Raw genomic sequence first — 27,712 nt, forward strand, 5'->3', positions numbered from 1 at the left:
GGTGATGTCCATGAGTTCAAGACTACAGGCTGTCATTGCCAGCAAAGGGTTTTCAACCAAGTATTAGAAATGAACATTTTATTTTCAGCTTTTTAATTTGTCCAATTACTTTTGAGCCCCTGAAATAAAGTGATTGTGTTAAAAAAGGCTTTAGTTCCTTTTTAGTTCCTTATATTTTTATGCAATCTTTTTGTTCAACCCACTGAATTAAAGCTGAAAGTCTGCAGTTCAACTGCATCTCAATTGTTTCATTTAAAATTAATTGTGGTAATGTATAGAACCAAAATTAGAAAAAAGTTGTCTCTGTCCAAATATTTATGGACCTAACTGTATATCTCAATACCAAAACACGAATACACAAGCTTGTATAATTTGTGCTGCTGTTTTTGGAATGGAGTTACAGTTACTAACAAGGGTATTCACATGTCATCTGACACATCGGATGTCAGTCATGTCAATCTTACTCTTAGCGCACCCCTTTTATTCTGTTCTGTTTACCCAAGGGGTACAGATACCTACAGTTAAGAAGCTATTGGCTAAAACCTTTGTCTTGTCATATATGGGAAACAAAAGGGCTCCTATAGTTTGAAATATTTAAAGTAATTTTACCTTGTGGCAAACATTAGTTCAGCGTTTCTCAACCTTTTTAAAATGAAAAATAACTTTCAGATTTCAGGGAACCCCCACTATAATTCCTATATCCACAGCTTACAGAACATTAGCTTGGTAGTCTTTGGAAAGAATATCCCGTATGTTGCTGGCCATTAGAAAAATAGTCATCCTTACAAATAGCCAGAAATATAACTGGCCTGAGAAGCACAAATTGTTGATAGCTCAAGGGACCCCTAGCAACCCCTGTAGAAACTGTAGGGGTCCACGGACCCCTGGTTTAGAAACACTCCTTTAGATATACTTCTTACACACTGTGAAGCCAAATGTTCATGTGACAGTGCCACAGAGGTTCTACATCTTTTGTGTAATCTTGCTTATAACATGACCTTAGACCTAAAAGTATTCAAATAAAATGTAGCATTTTTGTCTTAGTAAACTCATATTCTACTATACTTTCCTTTTTGTGTTGGCATCCTTCATTTCATGCTAAATGTCCATGATATAGTCTCCTTTTCAATGTCACACTTGCAGTTCTGTTGTTAGTAGCAACTCACTATCGCCAGGATTGCTGTTCCAGGGGGGGGTCATATGATCCAGATGTCACTCTCTCTTACTGCTACTGAAAAGAAACAACCCATTGCTGATTCAAGAGTGATCGAGTGACCTGTGGACTTGTGAGGGTTGTTTACATAACTTTTTGGCATACTTGACGTGTACCTGGACTGAAGACCAACTAAAAGTTTCTTGCATGTATTCTCAGAAAAACTTGCACCACAGACATTGCACCCAGTGACCATTCTAATCACTTGGCCAGCACCTTATAAACATACAGTTAACTGGGGTCAGACTGAGAGATCAGCTACATTCATTTGGAAAGGCCATGTTGTAGAACGATCAAGATTTCCAGTATACTGTAGAAAAGTACGCTTGAAATACAGATAGCAGATTTTAGAATGCCAAAGAATTTCTTTCCTATGAGTATAAAATGTCCACTTGCAAGGTCTGCTTAAAAGGGCCAGGCTTGTTTTTTTTCTTTTTCTTTTGTTTTTATTCTCTGTTAAAGTGTATGTTGCTTTCACCTTCATTTTCCTGTCTAAAAATATTATTCATGAAATTTACCTCAACTTCTCCTGAGCTGTGTGGCCCTGAAAATGAAAGCAATTTACCAGAAAAGCATGAAAAAATAGGTGTTGTTTGTCAATTCCCAAGATTAGACCCTTAATCTGAATGAAGTTTCCAAGGCAAGACATTATATCGCAAATCATAAGATGGTCGTCGTCCTGCTTTAATAGAAAACATAAAGATATGTCAGTCAGTTTGCACTTGCAAATCTTGGAATTTGTGAGTACCCATACATCCATTACTTTAGAGTTTTAGCAGCCAAGTAAATAGTTTAAAAGCATACCTCCGATTGTATTTGAATAATTTAAAGTATACCGCACTTTGGGTTAAAGAATGTTCGTGCTCCGATTGCAAAAGTATTGGTACTTATGCTTTCTGTGTGCTGAAGAAAAGTACAGAAAAGTCTCCTAGTCCCCTGAGATTTGATAACTCGAAAAATATATAACTGTATTTATAACGCTGCCCATTTAAAGCAGGAACCTGATTCATTTTAAGTGGAGAAAATACAAAATGTTAAAATTTGTATTAGGTAATTACCTTTCATTCTAAATCTGTAAAACAATTCCTCTGATTCACCTGGTAGGAGTACAGGTAGTCCCCCGGTTACATGCAAGATAGGGACTGTAGCTTTGTTTTTAAGTTGAATTTGTATGCAAGTCGGAACATTATTTCAATAAATGCAGTTAGGACAGATGTTTCTCTCAACTAATTATTAGGCAGCATTATTATTAGGCAAAAAAAAGAAAAAGAAAGAAAAAAAAAAACTTTATTGAGCCTAGATACAACTGCAGAGTTTGTCTTGGTCATCAAAGAGTTACAGGAACTTGCAGAAGTGCTCAGTCTCATCTGTGTTTAGCAAAGGATTTCTTCTGCAAGTCATGCAAACTTCCCCCCTCCAAGCCTCCATCCTGCAAACAAACGAGCAGGGAAGCAACGTTCGTATCTAGGAGTTGTTCGTATGTTGGATGTCCTTAACCTGGGGACTACCTATACTTCGAGTGGATCAGGCAGCAACGTTTTTTTTTTTTTTTTTTTTTTTATAACTTAGTGGCCAACATTTCCACTCACTAACATAAAAGATGTCTTGACAACAATGTTGGGGTCACAAATTTACTTTAAATTTTACCTAAAATTTGACAAAGTGTACAAATGTATCTGAAGTTACAGCTGGAGAGTATTCATCCTCTACAATATTGGGGTTTCATTTTTTATCAATTATACTGGTGGAACATGTTAAAGCCAATGTCTAAAATCAACCTATAAAGCAAAATACCCTGCAGATTAATAATAGATTTTGCTTTTAGTATTTCAGCCCAGAACTCTGCTAAAAAGCTGCAGCCACATGAGATGCTCAGGTTTCTGGGTATAGGAGAAATATGCTCACCTCTTCTTCCCACAAGGCAGTGCTCTTTGCCTAGATCTCTCCTCCTTCTGAGAACTAACCCCCAATAAGGGACCTATCTGCCCATACAAAATTGGCACCTTTATGGAAGTCTTTTTTTGCTTTTGAACTTCATGAAATGCCGCATTTAGGAAACATTGGATAAAGGTACTCTGTAGCATCACAGGGGGCTTTTCATGTATTTGCAGGGCTATTGAGCTTTTTATGATGCTTTGGATCGTCCCTTATGTCAGAACAAAGTTTTTTTTGGTAAACCCTAAAATTGAAAATATATGTCTTGTGGCTTTTCCAGATAATAACCCAGGCAATAGTAGCAGTACCTGTAATTTCTCATGACCTCTTGGGTTGAGTTCTGCATATGGTACAGCCTTGAAGTCATAGGTTTTTTAAACTGCTCCGACATTTTAGTAAAGGACAGAGACAATCACTGCACATAACAGTGTGGTTCTTTCTGGTTTTGTCCTGAACTTTTGCCATGTTGTTTGGCAGTTGCATTTATTAAAACAATTAATAAATGGCTAATAACATAACAAGAGTGATGAACAGGGTAAGGAAATGCCCTAAAATGTGCGGATTCCTGGCATAGAATAAAAATAGTACCTGCATTAAACTTCCGGATGGGAATAATTACATCCCATCCATCAGACAGTAGTACTACCTTTGTCACCTACCACTGGTTCCAAGTTTACATATAGATAAAATGAAATATAAATAATGCAAAAGGTAAAATTGATTAGCGATCATGCATGCACAAATTTAAACTTTTTTTGCAAAAAAGATTCTTGAATTCAGTTTTATAGGAAATCAGTGTAAATTTAATTACAAAGTATTTTAGGAAACTTTCTATTTTGTACTTGCTTAGTTAGTGCTGAAAGTAATATTTCTAAAAGATGACTTTTTAATATTATTATTATTATTATTATTATATTCTCCTTCCTTAAGCAATGTAATTTTGGTATCTGATACTGTTATTGTCCATTCCAGGGCATTGCTATATGTCAGTGTCTGAATGATATATTCATCAGTTATTATCCGTGTCGGTTGAATATATGAGCTGGATTTGGGAAGTGAAACTGAAAAATAAGTAGTGATACTTGGCAAATAGTTTCTGACGCTGTTGTCCAACAGGGAATTGTACACTGTAGATTTTTTTAGTAAGCTAATTTTTCACTGTTCTTTTAGCTTACATTGAACATCAAGAATGCCCTATAAGTAGATTTTTGTAATCTTTTTTTTTCCATTGTTTTAAATACGTTTCTAAAGCCATACCCTTTTAAATAACTTATTGCTTTTTGGCTTGTTTACACCTTGACTGCTTGCAAGCATAGTAACTATGTATAAATAATATGCATGGCTTTTATAATAAATGAGGATTGTTTTGTTTGTGTCTTTTTTGTCATTTTCTTTTATTCTGTGCTGAATATAAAACTATCATAAAAGTACAGAAAGTATTTTTGACTAATTTCAACTTCATTGTATCTTTACCTGAATAAATATTACACCTACATTATGTGGCCCTATAAATTTGTGAAGCAAATATATCAGAATTGCTAGAACCTAAAGAAGCATCGTGTACAAGAAGAAATTAGGTATCTATAGCACTAACAGGGAAATACATATACGGAATAAAAAAAGTTGTTGGATACTATTTTTGGAGGCATATTATGCCTCCCTTGGTCATTAAATACTCCAATTTTTTCTAGTTGTATGGGGCTGGGTGGATCAGCTTCAGGTAAAGGTATTCAAAATCAAATTTTTTTTTTAAAACTTGCATGAGATTAGTAGAGCATAGGTTAAAGAATGGTTTTGGCCCCACTGAAAGATTTCCCCCTCTTTTTCAGTGACATTTCAACATTTTGTATTTTTACTCAATTTCCATCCTGGCGACAGTGGTCACAAAAATAATTATGGAGGGTAAATCTCAGGTCTTCAGGCTTTTTATGTGACATGCAGGAAACTTTTCCTCCTCAAACCTTCTTCAAATGGTGGGTGCTCCACAATATTAGTGATAGTGTTGCTGATATGACAGGAATAGTGTCACAATCTGTATTATTACACCTCACATTTATGGCACCATGGTTACACACTCTTCGGTGGTTGGGGGGGGGTCCATGACACTCAGCACACACAGTACCACTTTATTAAATCTGGGCATAAGAAGATTAAGAACATATTGTGGTGGAGCAATTACTAAAATAAGCAGCACTAGGGTACTGAAGAGGTTGAACTTTGCCTTGTGTAGGGCGGCCACAGACACAAGCTCATTCTAGATAGTTTAAATACGTTTTTAGGATGCTACACCTTGAATACCTCCTTACTAAACCTTCTTGGATATATGTATTTTACATTTCTAACAGTAGTCTTTTCTCATTGAATTTAATTTAAGTTTAATTTAATTTTAGAGAAACCTAACTTACTGAAATCTTTTCATCAATACCTAATATATCAAATAATGTTATATATACTGGATGAGTTTGGTATTAGGTATATATACCTAATAATATCAACGTTTAATGACAGTAAGTAATAAGAGGGATGTAAATTGCTTGTTGAATCTGTAAATATTGCCTAAAATTGCGGATCGACCTTATTGCATGAGCATTCTCTAACTTTTGTATATTTTTCTTTATCTCTTTGAATGTTATTTCAGGAAATTGATAAAGGAGATGGAAGAGAAGCAACGATCAGAAAAAGCTGAACTAGAGAAAATACAGCAAGAAGTGGAATCTCAACGTAAAGAAACTGAGATTGTCCAGCTACAAATCCGTAAACAAGAGGAAAGCCTCAAGAGGAGAAGTATGGACATTGAAACTAGGCTGAAAGACCTTCTCGCTGAAAAGGAGAAATTTGAAGAAGAGAGGATGAGAGAGCAGCATGAGATAGAACGACAAAAGAAAAAGCAGGAAGAAGAATGTTTTGTGAAGGTCCAGCAAGAACTTCAGAGACTACAGGAGCTGCATAGTACAGAAAAAGCTGAGAAAATGGAAATCTTTAAAGAACTGGAAAAACTTAAAAAAGAAAAAGATGAGCAGTACACGAAACTTGAGGTAGAAAAGAAAAGGCTGGAAGAACAAGAGAGAGAACAGTTGAAGATTGTACTTCGCCTTGAAGAACAGCTTCGAGAAAAGCAAGAGATGATTCAGCTTCTAAAAAGGGGGGACTTCTTGAGATTAGAAGAGGAAATTAGTGTCCTTGAAGATGTAAGAGAAGATCTTCTACGCGCTAAGGAATCAAGGTCAGAAGGTGAAGAAGATCCTGATGAGGTTGAGCGAGCGACAAATAAATATACAGAGTTTAAGAAAAAGCAGGTGGAACAATTGTCTGTTTTGGTGGATAACCTAAATCAACAAAAAGATCACTTAGAAACGGAAATAATTGCTGACCTGGACATTGTTGGTAGATTTAATCTCTCAAATGTTGGTAATAGGAAAGAAGATGATTGTTCTCTGACATCAACCCCAGTAACAGAAGATGCAGATACAATAAAACAAACAGAATACCAACTTCACTGCAAGGAGAGGCATCTTAGGTACATAAAGCACAGCCAACTACCTGCATTGCTGGATGAAAAGCAGAGAGCATCCGAGATTCTGGATAGTGGTCTACTAGGTTTAGACAAAACATTGTATCAGATTGAGAAAGAAATTGAAGAAAAGGCTGATCAGCTTGCACAATTTCGGGCCAGTAGTGACCAACTACAACAGTTGCAAGAAACATTTGAGTTTACTGCAAACATTGCTCGCCAGGAAGAGAAAGTTAGGAAAAAGGAAAAAGAGATACTGGAATCAAGGGAGAAGCAGCACAGAGAAGCCTTGGAGCAAGCAGTTGCCAAACTGGAGCGTAGACATTCCGCTCTCCAGAGACATTCCACAATAGATGTTGAAATAGAAGAGCAAAAGCGTAAACTTGCTGCTATGGACAGCAGTCAGAAACAAGCTGGTCTTCAGGCAAGCTTAGAAGCTGAACAGAAAGCTTTGGAGCAAGACAGAGAGCGGTGAGCATGATTATATATTTTTTATTGATAGGAAATTTTTTGAGGTGGAAAGAAGGTTTTGTTCAGTTCATTGTGAATGAGTGGGTACTGGATGGACAAGAGCTAAAGAACAAAAAATCAAAAAGTCAAATAAACTGTTAAAATAAAATGTAATAAAAATACAGTCTATTGTAATTATTCAGTTACTTAGTGCTTTTGTTTAGGTCAAATATTGGAAGACAGTCAATGAGAGGGTTGTAATTTATCAGGTAATTCAAATATTTTTTAAATATATTAAAGTAAATATAATTGCTTTTAAACTTGATTACCTGAGCTGTGAGAAATTTATAGACAGTCATTTGAAGACTTTGGCCCTGATTTATTAAAGCTCTCAGAGGCTGGAAAGGATACACTTTCACCAGTGAAGCTGGTGATCCAGCAAACCTGGAATGTATTTCCTAAAGGTTTTTTTAATATTTGTTAGTAATGTTTTCAATCCTGGACCAGACCTATTCAAGGTTTGCTTGGTCACCCAGATTCACTGATGAAAGTGTATCTTCTCCAGCCTTGGAAAGCTTTAATAAATGGAACTTGTTACTTTCAAATACTTTTTATTGGAAAAGGTACAACTGCAGTGTTCAACAACTTTTTTTAACCTGGGTGGTAAGAAATTGTAGGCAGGTGGCAGCCCCTGTATTATGACCTAACTCTTCAGTAACCACCCAAAAACAGCCGTGTGGTCACCGAAAAATGCCAGGTGCTTCACCCGGCTAATAGGAGCTGGGGAGAACACTGAACTGAAATACCTAAAATATAGGCATATAAAGCATATGCATTACTCTGCTTTTAATGTACAGTGTCGCCTGTTATATGTTCATTGGAGTGTCACAAATGAACATATAAAATTAACATGTCAGAATCACACTGGGATTGTCCCGAAGAGAGTGACAAATGGGCGAGTTTGTGGGGCAGAAGTGGGATGTATGTTGCTCGAGAAGAATTAGCAGAACCAGCCAACAATGTCCTAATCTAAGGTTAATATTGATTTTACATTTAAATACATTTATTTATTTTATGTCCCTATCACATACAGTTTATAAAAGCTATTATGCATGCAAATTAGTTATAATAATTTTTAAGAAAACTCACAGGTACTGATAATGTTACATTTGCCCCGGGCATTTAGACATCCATTACCTACCTCTAGACACAATAGGATCAACCACATTCAATTTTTCTATAATGTCTTTTTTATTCAAAATTATCTCTACACATTTGCCCTTCTTTGGAAAGAAAACACACTTTACGCAGCCGTTTGCAGCCAAGGTGAAATCATTTCTGAAAATTGACTTCATTAATATTCTTGCTAAAAATATTTTTATACTTTGCTCACTGCTTTTAGTATAAAAATCTAAATGTATTCCAGACATTTTTAGCCTCATCTAATCCTTTTATGTGAATTCTAATGTTGTGAATCACATGCAGGTTATCCCATGAAATCCAGCAGCTAAAACAGAAGATACATGTGACTGCTGATCCACTTTCAAAAAACCAGTTGGGAGCCCAAGAAGAAAAGCCTCCTCTAGCCACATCTCCAGCAAGCCCAGTGAAAACTCAGACACATTTTCCTCAGCTGACTGATGACAGGTATGTAATCCTATTTAAATCCTCTGCTAAGTAAGTATGGTACAACACAGGCACAGCTATAATAACCTCACATTGTGGCCGAATGCTTTTATCGTTTTAGGGAAGCATATTGTTATTCTAGGTTGTACCTTCAAATAAAATATTATTGTAGTAAAAATTGTAATTTTCCCTGCTTTTAACATATTTATGCGATTATGCCTAAATTGCCTGGTGCATAGTGCAGTAAGTGGATACTGCTGACAAATATCCCTTTCTGATTACGTTACCTTTTTTAATGCACAATATAAGGTTGTAAATTGCTTGGCTTAAGTGTATACAAAATCCTGTTTGGCCCTTATAGCAAGAGAAGTGCAATTTACTTTCAGACTGTCTGATGAAGGTATTTATGGTTTTCCAGAATACACGCATATATTGAAGAAGAAGTACAGAGACGGTTGCAAAATATTAATTTGCCTTCTGAAGACCTCAGCAGCTTGAATCTGTCTTATTCTTCTGAAACTGGAAAGGTAACCTATTTACTGCTGCTTTCACTTTGTGTCTTGGAAAATGTATTCAAAAATATATCTAAAGAAACAATGAATATGAGCAATAGGTAATGATAGCAATTTATGATTGCTTTTAGGTAATGAGTTTATCATAATGCAAAAGGCACAACAGGTCCTGGCCCCTAATGAATGTTTTTTGTGCATGTTAAACATATTTATGTTATGTGCCTAACTACATGATCCCTTCCTCATACCAACCATAACTCTAATGGAGATGTTTCATGCTCTATTAGGAAAGGTCGGGAAGGTTTGTGTATAGGGGTCCTTGTTAATGGCCTTTTATCAGATGTGAGAACTGCTTCTCTTAGCATTATTTTTTTAATGGAAATGTAAAAGCAGCTTGTAGCAGGTTAATGGATTTTGGACAAAGGTCAAATGCACCTATCAAATATCTCTAAATGATCTTAGAAGTGTCTCAAACTGATTTGAAATGCAAGCGTAAAACACCTAAAAGAAAATTGCTTCTTCCCATGAACAGAAGATCAGAATTTGTTAATACGGGGCCCTTACTGGGAGAATGGGAAGGTCTTTTCTGTGCCACCTAAAATACATAGTCCCATTTAGACATCCTGTACCACATTATAACAGGAAAATGTAGGTAAGTATATGAAAAGAGGCTGTTGATATGATGTCTAATCTGTCAAACTTCTGATTGTAAGCTGTAATTTTGAGCTGTTGCAGTTGAACTTCAGATAGATCACATCACATTGCCATATATGTATTCCGATTTGGCATATAAAAATCCTTTAATGTTTTCAGAAATAGCTTTTCGTGTATATTAGATTCCTGCAAGCACAGTGATCTTTGATAGAGTGCTTCAGAAAATTGAAAAATTCAAAAAACTAAAATCTGATTGGCAGCTCTGATTGGAGTTCTTATGATGGTGCGGTAATCAGTTTATAGAGAAGGTCCCTTATTCTATGACAATTTTCATTTTACAATTCTCATGTCACGTTACTTGTCGTTTTCAGGGAAATTACAATTTTCTGAACAGCATCACTCAGAGGAAAATGAAGTATGAGGTATGTATTTTATTGCCTTTTGTGATGCTTGAAATTAATTTGCATGACTAATGATTCAAAAACATTGATTTAGTGGTAATACCTGCAAAGGTGGTGGGAGGTTGTGTTTCACTAATTCCATGTAACAAAATAGTTACATGCATTTACCCTGTCCTTTGAGCTTATAGACTTAATCATACGCCTGTCTGGGCAAGCCTGATGCCCTTATGGGAAATTATTACTACCTATTTGTATGTATATATAATATATATATATATATATATATATATATATATATATATATATATATATATATAATGTTTTAAGTGAAAATTGCAGCGCTAGGTTTTTTTCTCAGAATTGCTGCCTCTAGCAACCAAAATCCAATGCTCCATCCATTGTGTATAGGCAGATCAGGAATCCAAAATACTAAACCTAACAACTAAACACCAATCCTCAAGAGATACAAGATGGGTGTTGAACCCTCCAGTATATCTCCAAAACTTATTAACATTTGTTTAAACCTTTAAAAATTTCCATCTGCAACAAGCAGAAATACAGGGTAAAGAGAAAACTCAGGCCCATCAGAACTCCATTCACAATTGTTTGTGTATATCTGGTAATGGACAGGCTTAGCATTGTCATTACCTTTATTAGGTGACACAACTGTATTTTTATTTTACATTCCCATACTCTTTTCCAGGCATGAATATAAATGCTAAATTACAGTTCTAACGGAGTTAAATTCCCTAATGGCAGTAAGGAGTCCAGTAGTATATGCAACAGAATAGATCATAGTTTCGGTTAAGTGGCAAGAACATAAAATATGCAGAAAATAGGATATTGTTTATTTGCAGGAATGTTTTTGTTTTTATAACCAAGTGATGCACATAGACAATTCTAGTTCTAAATTAATTCACTTGACCTTAGACCTTGCCACTTATTTCTGTAGTGACTCTCGGAACGGAAGGGATGTGGCTAAATATGTCAGAAGGCATTTTTTTTTTTTTTTTTGGTATCATATACACATTTTATGTTTTGCAACCATTTGAGCCCAACCCAACCAAGCTTTAAAAGCCACTAAAGTAATCATAGGTACCTTGTGGTATCTACAGATACCCATCCTCACAATGGTCTTTGTCCCTGTAAAGCCTATTGACTTCCAAGCCCAAGTTGTACATGAAGTCACTAGTTATGTGAAAAGAGGACCCACCAACTCCTAGAATGAACCCACGTCCTCACTTATTCAGTGGACGTGACAAGTTCAGTGGGTAGTATAGGCTACGAAATGTATTAATTGTCAGGGCTTAGCATGGCACTAAAAGAGCCAATTTTTGATATGGCTGGGGAGACAACACAAGGGCTTGTGTATGGCTTTTGCCTAAAAACCAAGGGGGTCCTTAAGCATAAATCCGAGTGCTTGCCAGCAGTTTTGTAACTTACGTTATAGTCCTGGTCAGCTTAATTTACCAGTTGTTGAATTTCCTATTTATATTTATATTCTTCTGAATGTAAAGACTATTTCCAGCTTAGATTTCATCGCCATCCTATTATCAGGCCATAGCATTGACAAATTTGTGTTGATGTGTTATGACAGAGATCCTTTCTAGGTATCTGGTTTATTTTTCACACTTTATTTGGTGTCCAGGACACCAACATATTTGAAACAAATATATACAATATATATAGTAGCCTAGATTTCTTTCAGTCTCTTTTAAGCTACTAGCTAGGTTTGGTAAAGGACATATGTGTAAACTTCAAAGGAAATGGGAATGATATACTGTAATTGAATAAAGTGATGGAAAAACAGCTAATTTCCTAATCAACACCAATCACACAGTGAATGATCTCATCTTTGAAAATGATGTATGTACACAAAGGATATATTGGACTCTTTCCTGTCTTTAACATTTTAAACAGAAAATACTAGAACCTCAGGCAAACCCTGAAAAAGTATCTTTTGCTGAGATTGGATCCGACCTGTTGCTGCCTACAAGACAAACCGGGGTGGCAGTCATTGAAAGACAGAATCAAAATCCTGTGACTGCTAATTTATATTCTTGCTTCACAAGAAAATATTCTGACTCTCAAGAGAAACATTTGAAGGAAGAGAATGAAAAAAGGAAAAATAGATCATCCATTAGTGAATATTTTGACTTTCTGTCTGACACAGAACGTGAACCAAGTCACCTTCTCAGTAGAGAGCTCTGTAACAGCAAATGCTCTCATCAAAATATTTCATTTGCTGCTCAGAAATTTCCTGCCAAGACCAAAGGGAAACATTTAGAAAGTGTATCTGGTGACCGCAATTTTTTTCAAATGGAATCTGACCGCACTTTCTTCCAGCAGATGTCCTCCTCCGAGATGAAGACGCTTGATAATGAGCAACCCGAGTGCAATGATATATTTCATTGTAATCTCTCTGAGACCAATATGCTTCCTGAAAATGAGGGGAAGAAGCTTTGCTACCCAACTCACCAGGGTATCCTACAGCAGCCTTGTGCTTACCAGCGTGACTCCGATAACTCCTTGTGCCAAAATGTAGCACATCAAAAATACAACCTGCAAAGTCTTTTTAGCAAGTTTTCTCACCTTTATAAAGAAACAAATCTGCCAACCATTCAAAATGTTATTAAGCAAGCTAAAGAGTTGTACAGCATACAAGCTGATAGCACACGGAACATTCCAGGTCTTTCGTTTATTAAAGATTTATCCTTTGGAAAGTATTTCCCATTCATAGAGTCAAGCCAGGTAAATACAGGTTTTGCTATTTCTGATCCACGTGACAATAAGGTGAAGCTTTACAGCACTGGCCAACCCAATGTGGATAATGAAAAAGCAGAACAGCTTGTCCTGTTTGAATTATCTCTGAGGAAGGCATCAGAAAATTGGTATGGCCAAGAATCTAAAACTGTCACTGGAGAAAGTGCCAGTTCGGTCTCACTTGCATTCCTGAATTTTCCTAATAAGTTTTTCAGCCTCATAGACTACTCTGTTGATGAACTTTTGGATTACTTAATCTGCACTTTGCCAGACTTTCAAGCTGATAAGAACCAGTTTAAAGGTCTATATTGGCATTCTCTTGGCGCTAAGAATCACAGAAAATGCCAGCCAGCCTGTTTGCTTATGTTCACATCGGATCTCTTCTTTATATTATTTTTGGGCCATGCTCCAAAACTTTTTTGTTCCATTCCTTTGACTTCTTTTCAAGAACTTCACATTTGTTTTGGCGGACAAAGTGTACACCTCCTGGGGACATTCGAGTACTCGCCTCTGGCTGTATTTACATTTGACAGTCACTGCACCCTACAGCTATGTCGGGATTTAACAAAAATGCTCATGCCTGAATTAAGCTACACCAAATTCATCAGTCATCCATTGCTGAGTATAGATCTGATGGAACTGTCAATTGACTGGAATGCCAATGTATCTGACATTGTCTGCTCTAATGGCTTTAAACTAACTTGTAACTTCAAGAATGCATTAGCAGACATAGTCTATCTCCTTCATGAGAACACCAATGGCCCAAAGCCACCATTAGGAGATCTGCGCTTGTTGCTGTACACAGCAGTTAAAGTTGAAACTTCAAATGCACAGAGTGTACATGCATGGCTAGCACTTACAAACACATCTGTTGCTCTTGTACACGATGAAGCTTTGCTTCCAGACTTGTGGGTTTCTGGTTCTTCTTCTTCAACTTTTAACCAATTGAATCTACACCCTCTAAATAATGTCAGATGCATTATCTTAAAAGACAGGGACAATTTAAACAAAATGGCTCTTGTTTTTTCCAAAAGTGACAGTGAGTTGCATGTACCTTTGGAAGAAGATGATTTAGTTTCAGCTATTTCTGAGATGCATGGGTTATCTTCAATGACTGATGTGTGGAGTCTTACGTTCAGCTCCTGTAAACATGCTCTTTTTTTTATTAGGCATCTTACATGAACAACAGTCATAAACATAATTTAGGTCAACATACAACAGTTAGCAAAAAAAGTGTATAGCCAACATAATGTAAGGTATAACACTTTCATAATCAGGGATATTTTGTGCTTTCATGAACATATTGATTTTTATTCAATTGGGATCTTGCAGCTGGGGCTTTAGTATATTAAGCAAACTGCCTTAGTTTTTTTTATAGGGGTTAATCCAGCATATAGTATTTTGTGGGATCCCTGTCCACAAAGTTCATCAGAAGTCTTAGAATACACATATAACAATGGTTGCCTCAATAGACTTCTGGATGTTCTTATGCTATCCAACTGTCACAAGAGATCTTTTAACAGCTTTTGGCTTAAACACACAAATTTTGTTGACCTGGACATACAATTCTTCTTCTTATGGAGCACATAGCCAATCATAAACCTGTGAGACTTGATGATAATGGTCACATAATTTTTCTAATGTGTGCACTATTAGTACATTCCTTATATGATGCTTCAGCTGGGATTGTTTAATGGTGCCCATAGACTGTTGACTTATTTTGCAACCCTGTGATTTAAGTGACCTAGTAATAATTTAATGATTCTTGTACAATTCATGACATGCGAACAAAAATAAAAAAACAAAAACAGCTTTGCTTGATTTGCAGAGCTTCATAAATTGTGCGTTCAATTTCCTTTATATGTGTTAGAACGTAATCTGTTAGTGAGTTTTGTCACGGTAGCCTGACACTTTTGAGTTTGACATTGCAATGAATAAAATATCGATTTGGAAAGTAATAATGTTTTCTATATTTTATTGTATTTCCCTGTTCATTTACTGCGGTCTGCAAAATTACTAGCATTTGAACTAGCATATAGACACTTATTCAGACAATTGATTTGTAATAAGTCTACAGCACAGGATTATGAAATTAAGTTTCTTATTACCTGGCAATAGCATTATGTGGCACAATTTTCCTGTAAACCACTCATCCTTGTCTAAAATAAAGCAGTTCCATAAACATCTATATAAAATGAGTTTATTTCTGATCTCTCTATCTTTTTTTTTTTAAGCTCCAGATGAGTTTGGATACCTAACAGCAACTCTAGTCTCTATAACTAAAAACCCTTCTATATAACATTTTATGCTGGATTCACATATTTGTAGTGCATCCATTCATGCATATTATTTGCAATTTGATAATATGGGGCAGCCAATACGAGTTCTTCCCTGGCTCTGCCAGACATAAATGTGTTGGGACATCGTCCCAAAACAAGCATGGAGTGTTGGAAAGTCCTTGTCAGTTGTAGCAGTCTTCACTGTGACAGGAAGTATTTCTGTTCTCTTTCCCGTCATTTCATTCAGCCAATCACATAGGCGGGCGTGCGTGTCTGGATCAACAAACTGACAGGAGAGAAGTTCCTGATCCTTCTTGTTGCAGCCAGATTCTACCCAAAGCCCCTCCGCCTAAGACCAGTTCCATGTAGGAAATTTTTTCAGAGATCAGTTTTCAGTGTTTGATTGGTTGTTTATTGGAAATAGTCATATGTTGGTAAACACTGTTACTGCTTCCATAGGCTTTTTGCACCTACTTTATAATACTCACTGCCGGCAAGGTCTAGCTTCTCTGTTTCACAGACTACAGTATATATATTGTTAACAATCCCTTCAAGGATTACCATTCTGTGCAGCTTTCTTGGGGTACATAGTTACATCTATGTAATCATATAGCATAGGTAGGACCTTGTCCTTTGCTTCCCATAGAGTGCAGTGTAGTTAAATATGTGAGGGAATTATACTGTACAGGAGAAAATGATGCAAATATTGCAAAACGCTCAGCTCCACAAAGACGGTTCTCTGTGGGAACTGCACTGTGAGCTCCAGTGCTCAACGGCCACAGTGTTCTCTGCCAAGGTAGTATGCAGCCTTTATCATCCTTTCCTTCAGCCAGACACAGGATTTATGAGGTTAACTTTTTTTTTTTTTAAAACAAAACCAGCCCCTGTGAGACAGTAAATTTTGTTGGAGTTATCAAATGATGAATTTATGACCCGTGGAATAAAGTTTTAGAGCTTTTATTTTTAAAACAAAGTTTGGAATGTGTTGGTTCCCTGGAGCTGGGCACTGCAACTCTAAGGTCTCTGAGATATCAAGCTTTTATGTGAAGCTAAGGAGAAAATGGGAAAATGAAAAGATGACCCGGGGTGATATAGCACACAGCTGACATATTGCATTCTAGCCAGTGGGCGAGATAGTCATAGGTTCATTCTAACTGGAGAAATCAACATCTTAAACATTAACTAGCTCCTGACTCTGACAATCCCTGGAGACTAAAAACAAAAAAAAAAAAATTCTGTCACTCAACACAAGAGCACAATGTTCTCTGACTATATATTATAACCTGAAATATGACTTTTAATTACTAGTGCTTCCACTATTACTATGAATTTATCAAGGAAAACATATAGGCCATTAAATATCCTTATTGTATTAGATATTTAGTAATCTTAAAGTTACCTTCCATTAAAATGTAACAATTTTGTTGTCTTTGCAAGACCCTTACTATATCCCTCAGATGTTCTATATACCCTTCGGCATTTATTGTGTGGGCCTCAGTGCTCACGAATGCCAGTGAAGGGAAATTATTTTTTAACTTAGAATAAGTGTCCAGCAGTATCATTTTCCTGTGTTTGATCTGTATTTGCAAACACAACTCAAATGCAGGTCATCCAAAAACCTACTGACATTAACTGAGCAATGCTCGTGGCAATTTAGAGGCAGTGTTTAATTTGCATTGAATTGTACTGGATTCTTTTGGACACAGGATGTCCCACTTAGGTGTGTATGAACTTTAGACATAGCTCTTTCTTGTAAAATGCAAGTGCATATCATTTAAGTGCATGCATTTCTATATACTAATTAACGTATGCCCCGTACAGCAGTCAGTGCAAGGCACACATGCATAGAGATTTTTTTAGACACCAAGCTGCCCTAGATTCACCTAAGTGACGACAGCCTTTTGTACATGTTCTACCCTCTGTGACTAATGTTGGAAGAGCAAGTGCTAAAACGCATTGTTAGTGACTGAATAATGTAGAGAAGTACTTTTTAGCCATACAAGTAAAAGAAAAAGTGAAAAGAGACCCAAGAGAAATACCCTGAGCCTAGGCTTGACTTTTCTGCAAGCCATGTGGATCATAGCTGAGAACATATTTGGTCTCTACTCCCATTGTATCCTTTTTAGGCATTATTAGATATAGATCTGCCTACAAATAGCTTAATTTAATTGGCATAGTATACCACAGTGCTATGGCTAAACAACCTGTATATTGCAATAATTAGTATTAAACATGGCAAGGTAGCAAGGTATCAAAGCTTTTAATGTTTTCTGTACCTGAGAAACAGCTCGTATCTTGGTCCTTGGAACCCTTTAGCAGTGCAAAGAGGAGCTTTTGGAATTTAAGACACACACAGGTACATTTAGGGTGCCCATTGTTGGAATCATATGTTACTTATCATATGTTATGTGATTAGTGATTAGTTTGGAATATTGGCAGATTCCCTGTTTTTTAAGGCATGCTATATCTGCTGAGTAACCCAGTCTATTTAAACATTCTGTACTTGTACAAAGATACAATAACTGGGGGCAACTGGCTTAGTTTGTCTCAAAGACTGGGACAAACATCATATGTGTTGATTTAGATGAGCATGTAATGCATCATGTGACCAGGTTTCTGGGCATGGCTTTATCATAGACCTGATGCCATAAACATTAGTAGGCAAGCTCAGTCTGACCTCCGCAGATAACATGTGCCTTGTAGTACTGTAAAGCCCTTACCACTTTGTGTGAACTGATCTGTTCAACTCAGCGGACAATTTTAAACCATGGAATTTGCATGGTGCCAGTCAGAGGGTAATACCAAGTACCTGCTAAACCCAAATATATCTTGCAATGTGCACAGACCTCTAGGTCCATGACCTTTTTCTTGTGTAAGTTTGAAAAAAACCCATAACAATAAAACACGTACTTCTTGATGTAAGGAGTCTTTTTTTAAAGCCATAAATGTAAAATTTACCAAACATTCCATGTCCAGTGTCAGTGATTACCTCTCCACCAGACAATCTCATATTCACTGTGTTATACATAAACCCCTGAATAAAGAATCTAAATTAAGAATCGGAGCTATTTTATTGGGCTGGATCCCCTAAACTATCTTGTACATAATAGTAACTGTTTTTATATGTAAGAATTCTTACAAAAGGTACTGCTGTTCACCCATGGAGTCCTAAATGTCAATATGTATATAGTCTTTTCAAAGAAAAGTCTTTTGACTGCTAAAATGTTTCTGTGTATATACGTAATTTATGTAGCATGATTGGGCTCTGTCTTTCAAGTTAATTGTACTATGACCCATAACAGTTGGCATATATCACAACTTGGATGATCACTATTTGAATCAAAAAAGAGTTGCTTGTAATTCAGTAGAATCTTCTCCATGAAACTCTTCTAAGAGATGTCATCATATTAAATTCTCTGTAACTCCTCGTTGCTGGTAACATCAACAAGTAATCACCGGCTGTGTGGAGTTTTTCTGAGGTTGTTGAGATTTCTTGCCTTACCTGGTTTTGCAATTTTGTCCCATGTCATACTATGGCCCTTTTCAATTTCTGTTCCCCCACCCATAGCTATGTGTCCTCACATCCTGATGACCTCTTCCACTCCCACTATTTGTCACTACTGTTGTCAGAAGGAATATATATCTATTAAAACCAAAATTATACAATCCTTAAATCATTGTATCACAAGCTTTTGTAGCAATCATTATATCAAATTACTTTCAAAACTGGCAAGGTGAACTTTATATATAATTTTTGGAATAGTTTTATTCACAGTGGTGTAGTTAAAAAAGTGCAGCAGGAGCCCATAAAACAACCATACTCAAGAGCAGAAATCTCCTTTTTTTCAAAGTGGAGAGTATAAAGATTGAACTGACATTGCTCAGGATCTGTCTCTCAAATATTTCCTATTACTGAAAGAATAATACAAAGCTTATGTTTTCATTGATGCTCAGAGCTGTGGCTCCCAAGGACCAAATCCATTTATTCCCCTTTTACAAAAAGATCCTATTATAATCACCATTTTTATTGTAGATTTTATTCACAACCTATATCTTTGATATGATGGAAGACCAAATGTCTAGCTACCATGGACATAAAGTTGAAGGTTCTAATATCTTAAAGATGCTGATACAATCTTTTTTTTTATTTTTGATACGCATAATGCACTTCAGGCACATGTAAATGATATGTGTGATTCCCATGCTCTCACAATCAGTGCAATGTCTTCCCCTTTTGTTAAATTATTACCTTCATTTATATGAGCATTAGTCACATTTTCTGTCTAGTCTCCTTTATTCTCTCTCAACCATTCCTTTAGGAAAACAGAAAAATTTAATTTATCATATTCATTAATAATAATTAAAGATATCTTTGTGTGTACCAAATTCTCCCGCAGACCCATATGTTGCCTTGTAAAAATAATGATGATATAATTACTGTTCACAAAGCCTACGAGAAGAGCTGAGCTGTGTGAGAGACCTTACAGGTCCACCCGCTACAGGTTGCCTAAAGAAAACCACAAGGGGGTGGTTTTTAGAAAATGTTGTTTTTAGAAAATGTATTTGTTTATCTTTGAGTTCACCAACATATGCCCACCCAGAAGCTACCATCCTAATTCCCCAGCTATTGAATACAGAGATGGGAATTATTATCATCATCTTGTATTTGTATAGCACCAACATATTACTCAGCTCCTCACAAAGGTCATATTAATGTCACTAACTGTCCCTCAAAGGAGATCACAATCTAATATCCCTACCATAGTCATATGTCATTAACCTCCATTGCTACAAGTGGTAAGCCCGAGTCACACTCGGGGTTGGAACACCTAGGGAAGGTTAGTAAATAGAGGGCTTACCTGATCCGCTGGGGTCCCGCGCCGTCCAGCGCCGCGATCTCCGTCTTCTCTCTTCTTTCTTTTTCCTGCTTCTGCATCCGATGAGTCCCCGGGGGAGTTCCCAGTGACGTCGGTACGTGTGTACGTCCCCGCCGAGCGGGGCGGGAAATTCAAAATCCATTTGCATTGCATTCAATACAAAATAACTGTATTAAATGCAACACATTGGATTTTTATGTGTAAAAGCAGTACATTGTTTTCAAGAACATTTATTTTACAGTCTATATAATATTATGAGTATAATATGTATTTTTTTTTTTTTTTTATTAAATTTTTTTTTTAAATAAATTAAATTGTTTTTTTTTTTAAATATATAGATTTTTTAAATGATTTTGTGTTTCAAACTTTATTATACTCATAATATTATACTGTAAAATAAATTTTCATGAAAAACAATGTACCGCTTTTAGACATATAAAACCGGAAAGAAATGTGAAAGAAAGAAAGAAAGAGAGAGAGAGAGAGAGAGAAAAAGGAAGGAAGGTCAATTTGGGGAGAAGCCAACTAACCTAGCTGCATGATTTTGGAATGTGGAAGGAAACCTATGCAAACTTCTTGCAGATAGTGCCCTGGCTGGGATTCGAGTCTGTGACCTATCGCTCCAAAGGCCACAGTGCTAACCACTATAAAAAAATAAAAAATAAAGAGTAAGTTTATAAAAACACATCATCAGAAACTCCAGCAAGGTCCCATGCAGAACCCATCTACATCCCTGACCATTCTTTGTCCAGCTCAATGATGAAGGTAATGCTAGTTATAAATTTTATTATCTGTATTTAAATTAAAGAATTTGCTTACCTTGAGTTCAGCTTTAAAGTGGGGCACTGAATTTTACCTTGGTACTCAATTTTATTCTATGTAACAATTAAGAAAATGTATGGGAATACAATAGAAACGCTTGTTTTGGCAAAATGCAAAAGCATTATTAATATTGAAGGTATTTTTCTACCATAATTCAAAATGTCAAGTTAATAGAAAGATATAGGACATAAAGCTTTAATTTCAAATGCCAGATTTCCTTCTTTTTCTTTTAGCAGGAACACGCAGAATTCCTAGAATGGCTGCATATTTTCAGCAGCTAATGAAAGATCAGTCTTATTTGCAATAGACCCACAGTTCATTTATTTGAGGTTGTCTATTTTAGTTGTGGTTTGATATCTGTGTGCTGTCTTTTACTTGCTGATGGAGGGGTGGTAATTTGAGTATCCATAGAAGCCTAGATTGAAGCTTCAGTCTGCAGTCCCATAATATGCAGCCTATTAGAGGCAGAAATAGTATGAAATGTGAGCAAAAATAATATAGTCATTTCCCACAAGCTAATGCATTTACCTATCTACAGGCTGCAGAAGTGCTATATCATCCTTCATAATTATTCATCACTGAAACACAGCATAGATAGTAAAGTGTCAGTATCTCAGCTGATAGATCCATTGCTGCTTCAATTATTCTCCCTATCTTCAACCGCACACCTGGGCTCCAGACGCCAAGTGGTCGCTGCAGCAGTCAACTTCTGATATCCATACCAATCCTGTGTGTGTAATTTTGTTTCAGCATGCTGGGGCTCCAGTGGCCAGTCTTCCTTTGTAACAACCTTCCCAGCCGACACTTGGACCCCTAACAAGACTCCAAGCAACATGACATGACTTTATGCCCGGAGGAGCTGTCATGTCAAGATTGATGCTACCTTACCTGTGTTACTGTGTAATGGGAAATGTGACCAGAACATATTCATATGTAATAGCTGTAAAATATTAAACACATAAATCTACCCAGGTATTAGTCATTTTCAGAACGGGGCTGTGCTTATTTTAGATTAATTTAAAACGAATAGTGCGTCTTGTGAAAATATTTTTATTTTTTTCTCCTATAATATATGAAGTGTCAGCGAGTGAAAAATCATCCCTGTCATTCTGTTTCTAAATTATTTCACATTTACAGCACTTGAAATGGAAGCTTCATTTATTTTTCTTTTATGGGGTTTATTAAGGACCAATTTGACATGGTCTATGAAGAGGGTTATGTAACTGACAGCTTCCAGGCTATATGTGGCCTTAGCTATCCTGAAGCCATCACTAAATTCTTAGAAATGACAGAATGTTTAATATGGTTCTGATAGATGGTATGAAGGAATAAATATATGAACTGTGAAAAAAGAGATCTAATGGAGAATACGTGCCTAGGAACATAGCCCTTTATTCTGCAGTGTAATATTAGATTTAGCGTGGGAGCAGCCATCATGAATGATCTGTAGTTTTTAGGCATTGTTGAAAGCTGGCTCCATTAAGGCTTTTGCTTTGGAGTCAGACAGTGTGTCTCTGATTAAAAAAAAAACCTATATCAAATTAAGTAAAACACCTTTCAGAGTGGACCTGAGAGAATTTCCCCACAAGTTGATTGACTACACAAGAATGTCCATCTCCACTTTTGGCAGCTTTTACATCCCCACCTTTCCCAGAAAATACCAATATGTTTCCATTGAGAAAAAAGACATTTAAAGGGGGGGGGGGGTTATGATCACCCTGTATACATAGATAAATGGTCTATATAGGGAACTCTCTTCCTTTAAGATTGTTACAAAGAACATGAGGACACTCTTTGCATCTGGAGGAAAAGAAGTTTAAGCTCCAGATAAGGAAAGGATTTTTAACTGTAAGGTCTGAAGATGTGGAATCGGCTCCCTCAGTAAGTAGTTTCAGCAACTACTATAGATTGCTTTAGGAAAAAGCTGGATGCTTTTCTAGAAACACAGAAAATAACTGGAGATTAAGGCTTTAAAGTAAAAATACCAGAGACTGTTGATTCAGGAAACATCTGATTGCCTCATTGAATCAGGAAGGATTTTCCCCTGTTGGAGCAAATTGTGTGTAGTACATGATTTTTTGCTTCATATTACAGGCAATAATGTAGAGCTGCTCCAACTCTCTGGAATGGTCTTCCTCGCCCTATTCGGCTTGCTCCTACTTTCTGCTCATTTAAAAGAGCGCTCAAAACTCATTTTTTCAAACTTGCCTACCCATCTTCTTCTGTCTGCTAAACCCTCATTACTTCCCACCACTACATATCGCCCATCCTATTGTGTGTGAAATTCCCCCACCTACTAGATTGTAAGCTCTTCGGGGCAGGGTCCTCTCCTCCTGTATCACTGTCTGTATTAGTCTGTCATTTTCAATCCCTATTTAATGTACAGCGCTGCGTAATATGTTGGCGCTATACAAATCCTGTTTATTAATAATAATAATAATAATAATAGAGGACATGTTTTTAGACTGCTTGGAAGACTCGCAGTGACCATCCGTGTATATCATTCACATGGTTGGAAAGATTAGGATTCAATTTGTAGACTATTTATGCCCCCAAATTAAAAGCTGGCTGGCTGGTATGCTAAAATGTACTTAATTTTAATTGTTTTGATGTATATTTAATTTTACAAAAATATATATTTATTACAAATTACTTGTTACTATTACTTTCAGAAATAAGGATTGTGTGGGTCAACAAAACATCACTGTTCCTATTGTATGGAAGTATGGAAAGTAACAGGCAGACTGTATACAATAGGAACACAGACTCTCATGGATAGCATTACAAGTTTGAAACATATTTTTAACACTTTACTCTTTATAGCTCCAGTTTTAGCAGGTTTATAGTTAAACAAAATACAAATGTAAAATGTCAACCACATACTTGTTGAAGCCCTTTGATCATTTTTTTCACTCTTCTCTTCCTTTCTGTTTACTACACTGGTGACAAAATAAATAAAAGTTCCAAGCAAAATGGTAATTTCGGACAAATTGGTAATGGCTGGAACCTCTCCTCTATTGTTTTTAATAAAGAGAATAATAATCAGAAAAGATAGAAGCTCTTAACAGCGATTGATGGAAAAAGCAGACTTTGGGGTCAGTTTATAAAGCAGTCAATATGTCATTCACCAATCATACTCTGTTTAAGAATTAATCACTGCCATTGAAAACATATTGACCTTAGATTCCTCAATAACCCCATTTTCTGTAACAAACAACAAAATTCTAGCAGATTCAAACTAAAAAATGTTACTACTGTGGCTTGAATCTGTCACAAAGGTATTCAATTTTCACTGCAGGAACCATAGTGGAATCAGTTAGGTAAAATGTGTATTACTTGGGTATAAAGCCCATGGTTTTTGTGGCATGGTTGCTAGCATGGGGCACAAAGTAGCTACTGGATCAGTGGTTGCCTGAGAAGTATTGCCTGGATTGTGATGATGATGACTACAATGTCTTATAAAATGTTGGTGGACTCAGTGAGGCAGAAGGAGAGCTGGGTGTCAATGAGTGCACATAGGTATGTTATTGGTGATGGAGAAGGTTTGGCAAAATAAGCAGAAGATTAGGTCCACAGTCAACTTCACTGAAAAAATTAGCATCGGATCTATCTCTGCTATGCTGCTGGTGTGAGATTTATTCACCTCCTTTATCTTCACTGTTATGGATGTAGGATGGCCCCTTGTGTGGCCCTCTGCTGTAATGCATGTGGTTCATGTGATAAGTTATATCTTTACCTTGTTTCCTGTGTATTGCTGAAGGTACTTTCATTGACTTCGATTACGATGCCTGAGCCCACAAAATGACATAAAAAATGCAGCTAATCTTTTTCCAATTCTTACTCTAATTACTGAACACAAATGACTATCTAACTGTCCCAATTCGCCCCAATGATAACCAGTGTCTGAAAGGCTGGTAATTGGGCCACAAAACTTAGTACATTTTCAGGTATTTGTCTAAACAAGCACCTACCCAGGCCAGGAAGAAATACAGGGCTTGATTTATTCTAGCTCTCTAAGACAGAAGAAGATAGACCATCATAGGAGAACCTGGGTGTTTTCGTAAATCTGGACCAAGACCATCCTCTGCATTCTTGGAAAGCCCATTAGGTCCATTATGTACAAATACACAAATAAATGATTGATTTTTTCCCAATCTAACTTTCCATTGTTATTCAAAGTTGAATGAAAGATTTGGGATAGTATAGGTCTTTGCAGTGAAATAGTTTGTTTAAAAATCTGACTAAAAAGAGACAGATGGAGAGAAGAAAAATGGTTCCAAAAGAGAGACAGTTCTTCCGAATGAGGGACAGTTGGAAGTTGTTTTATTTCTTTTCAGACTACTTTCTCAAAAATGAATTGTATAGGTTTTTGTAACATAACTTAACACTTTGTAACTCCACACAACCCCAATATAAGCAGTACTTGAAGACATAAATTAATAACAGGGATATAAAAACCTGTAATAGATGGGTTGTTATTGGTCAGATTTTGGAGGTTTTCTGATATTTTAAGTTAGTGAATCACTGCAACCTCAATTTCCAGGTTTTTTCATTAGAATTGTGTATAAATGTATGAACTGTATTCATTTCATATACTGTGTCTACATTAGTATTTTTCTGCTGGTGAATGTAATGGAAACACTTAGTGCTGTACAAGATTTTTAGTTGCTCCCTTGTAGTTGTCACCGTAGATTTATGTGTAGGTGTTATAAAGCTTTGTAGCTCCCTCGCTTTGCATTACTGTTATTCTCTTGTGTTCTTGTTTCATACAACACTTGAATATACATCAGTTTGTTGCCTTCTACCTCTTGCTCTTAAATTGAGATATTTATTTGTGTGGGTGTGTGTATATGTATGTATTATTGTATATATTAAATTCTTCTTTTGATTATCTTATATTTGAGTTGTGTAGAATAAACATCAGTCTCCCCAACTCCTAATGATATTGTGAGATTAACAGGGCGATAACCCCACCATCCCCAGAATGGCTGTTGTATGCTGCTCTTGTTATATCGGGCCTGTGTACATTTCCTATTATATTTCCAATGAGAAGGTGGTGTAAGCAAGTGTTCTATGAACTCTATGGTTGATGTTAAAAAAATTATAGAAACTCAGGTGGGTGGCACAACTAACTTACTAAAATGCCTAGATCAGCTTTGATAGCTGTTGAGGTACTAAAAGGTTTTTCCAGGTAGGACATTTATGATGGATGCATAGAGGAGACTTTTGCTAGAACAAGCATTCTTCTATGATCGTCCAACGCAAGTAATTCCTATATACAATTCAGTGAAGCAATGTGCTAGCGGTTGCTGGACATGATTGCACAATGCTAATATTATCATTGTTATGTCAACACATTACCTGGTGGTTCATGTTCATAGCCATGTCTAAGGAGCTTGCAATTTAATATCCTTACTGTATTCAAAGTATAATGTATCCACGATGGTCTGGAAGCTGCTTTGGCCACTATGCCACCATACCTTTGTATGTTTGAATGCCGCTACTAGCACTCAATTATGAACATTCTCTGGTGATTTTAGTAGTACAATTGCACTAGCAAAAACCACCTCTGTGTGCCAAGCCTTAGGCTGTTAACACTTACCCTACAATATTGCTGAGTTTTTAACTGCTCTCTCCTTCTGTGGACATTAATATTTATTCTGCATAGGCAAGGTAATAGAAACCTCATTCAATTAAATCCTCAATCAATCATCAATCAAATTTTCCCTTGCACCTGTCATCTAAACTCTGTAGTTAGCGTTCATTAACGTAATACGACATCAGCAAGACAGGTAAAAATCTTCAGAAATCATAGAAGCAACAAATCTAGAAAAAAATTTGCAGATGTCTTTAAAACAGATTTTCTGGCAAGACCGAACCTTATGGATAGAGACATAGAGAGATATTTTTTAAGCATCTGTTAAGTCGAGTGACATGAAAGCAATACGCTTGTGATGTATCATGGGCAAAAGTTAAGGCCATAGCAAAGATTAATCAGTTTGATTTAATGGCAATGTTGGAGATGTCAGAATGTATAAAATATAGTGGTGCAGGAATGCTGACATCCAAAACACTGAGACCCGTGTAAGGATTTTCTGGATAGGTAAGAGTTAATTCCATTAAAAAAGTAGAAGAAAATGTAAGAGAAGGTTAAAGTAGCAGCCATTTACGATTCTTCTGTGTTCAGATCTCCACCACAGTTTAATGTTGTCAAATAAAAGGTCAATCCACCGAAGTGGTGTTTTGGATAGATGATAATGGCATTGAATCGCCCACAGTGTTTTTTTTTGTTTTTTCCTCTCTCAGAAATTCATTTGGATGATCAAAGCACTCTGATTTTCTCTTTTGGATTTTGCATTTATTTAATGGAGAAGGTGGCAGGTTCAAAAACTGTAGGAGGAAATGTGATAGAAGTAATGAATGATTTATTTAACCACTGCATACCCATAACTAAATCAGACAACTTACAGTTTATATTTGATAGTGACTTGGCAAATATGGTATAGAGCTTTGGGGGAAGGAGTTTGCCAGATTGGATCTGCTAGTCACACACTCATGTTTATGTATCCCACAGCACAAAAAAATACCATTGTTCCTTAAAAGAACATTAAACCATACAGAGACATCATGCAAAGCAAGGCATGCTGAGTAATAGGGAAAAGGTTATCT

General features: G+C 36.3%; 1 protein-coding gene across 6 annotated transcripts in view; it reads left to right on the plus strand.

Annotated features, from left to right (window-relative positions):
* KIF16B (kinesin family member 16B) overlaps nucleotides 1–27,712 on the plus strand; it is a 196,429-nt gene that overhangs the window by 116,151 nt on the left and 52,566 nt on the right. For 4 of the 6 annotated variants that reach the window (XM_072409596.1, XM_072409598.1, XM_072409600.1 and 1 more), the window contains 5 exons: nucleotides 5,787–7,130; nucleotides 8,595–8,756; nucleotides 9,154–9,262; nucleotides 10,273–10,323; nucleotides 12,223–15,026. In XM_072409596.1, the coding sequence (XP_072265697.1) occupies nucleotides 5,787–7,130; nucleotides 8,595–8,756; nucleotides 9,154–9,262; nucleotides 10,273–10,323; nucleotides 12,223–14,247 (3,691 nt within the window). In that variant the 3' untranslated portion in view covers nucleotides 14,248–15,026. Of the gene's footprint in view, nucleotides 1–5,786; nucleotides 7,131–8,594; nucleotides 8,757–9,153; nucleotides 9,263–10,272; nucleotides 10,324–12,222; nucleotides 15,027–27,712 lie in introns of those variants that run through there. The other 2 variants (XM_072409599.1, XM_072409597.1) reach the window with 2 other exon arrangements.

Source organism: Pyxicephalus adspersus, chromosome 4, assembly GCF_032062135.1.
Source record: "Pyxicephalus adspersus chromosome 4, UCB_Pads_2.0, whole genome shotgun sequence".
NCBI lineage: Eukaryota > Metazoa > Chordata > Amphibia > Anura > Pyxicephalidae > Pyxicephalus > Pyxicephalus adspersus.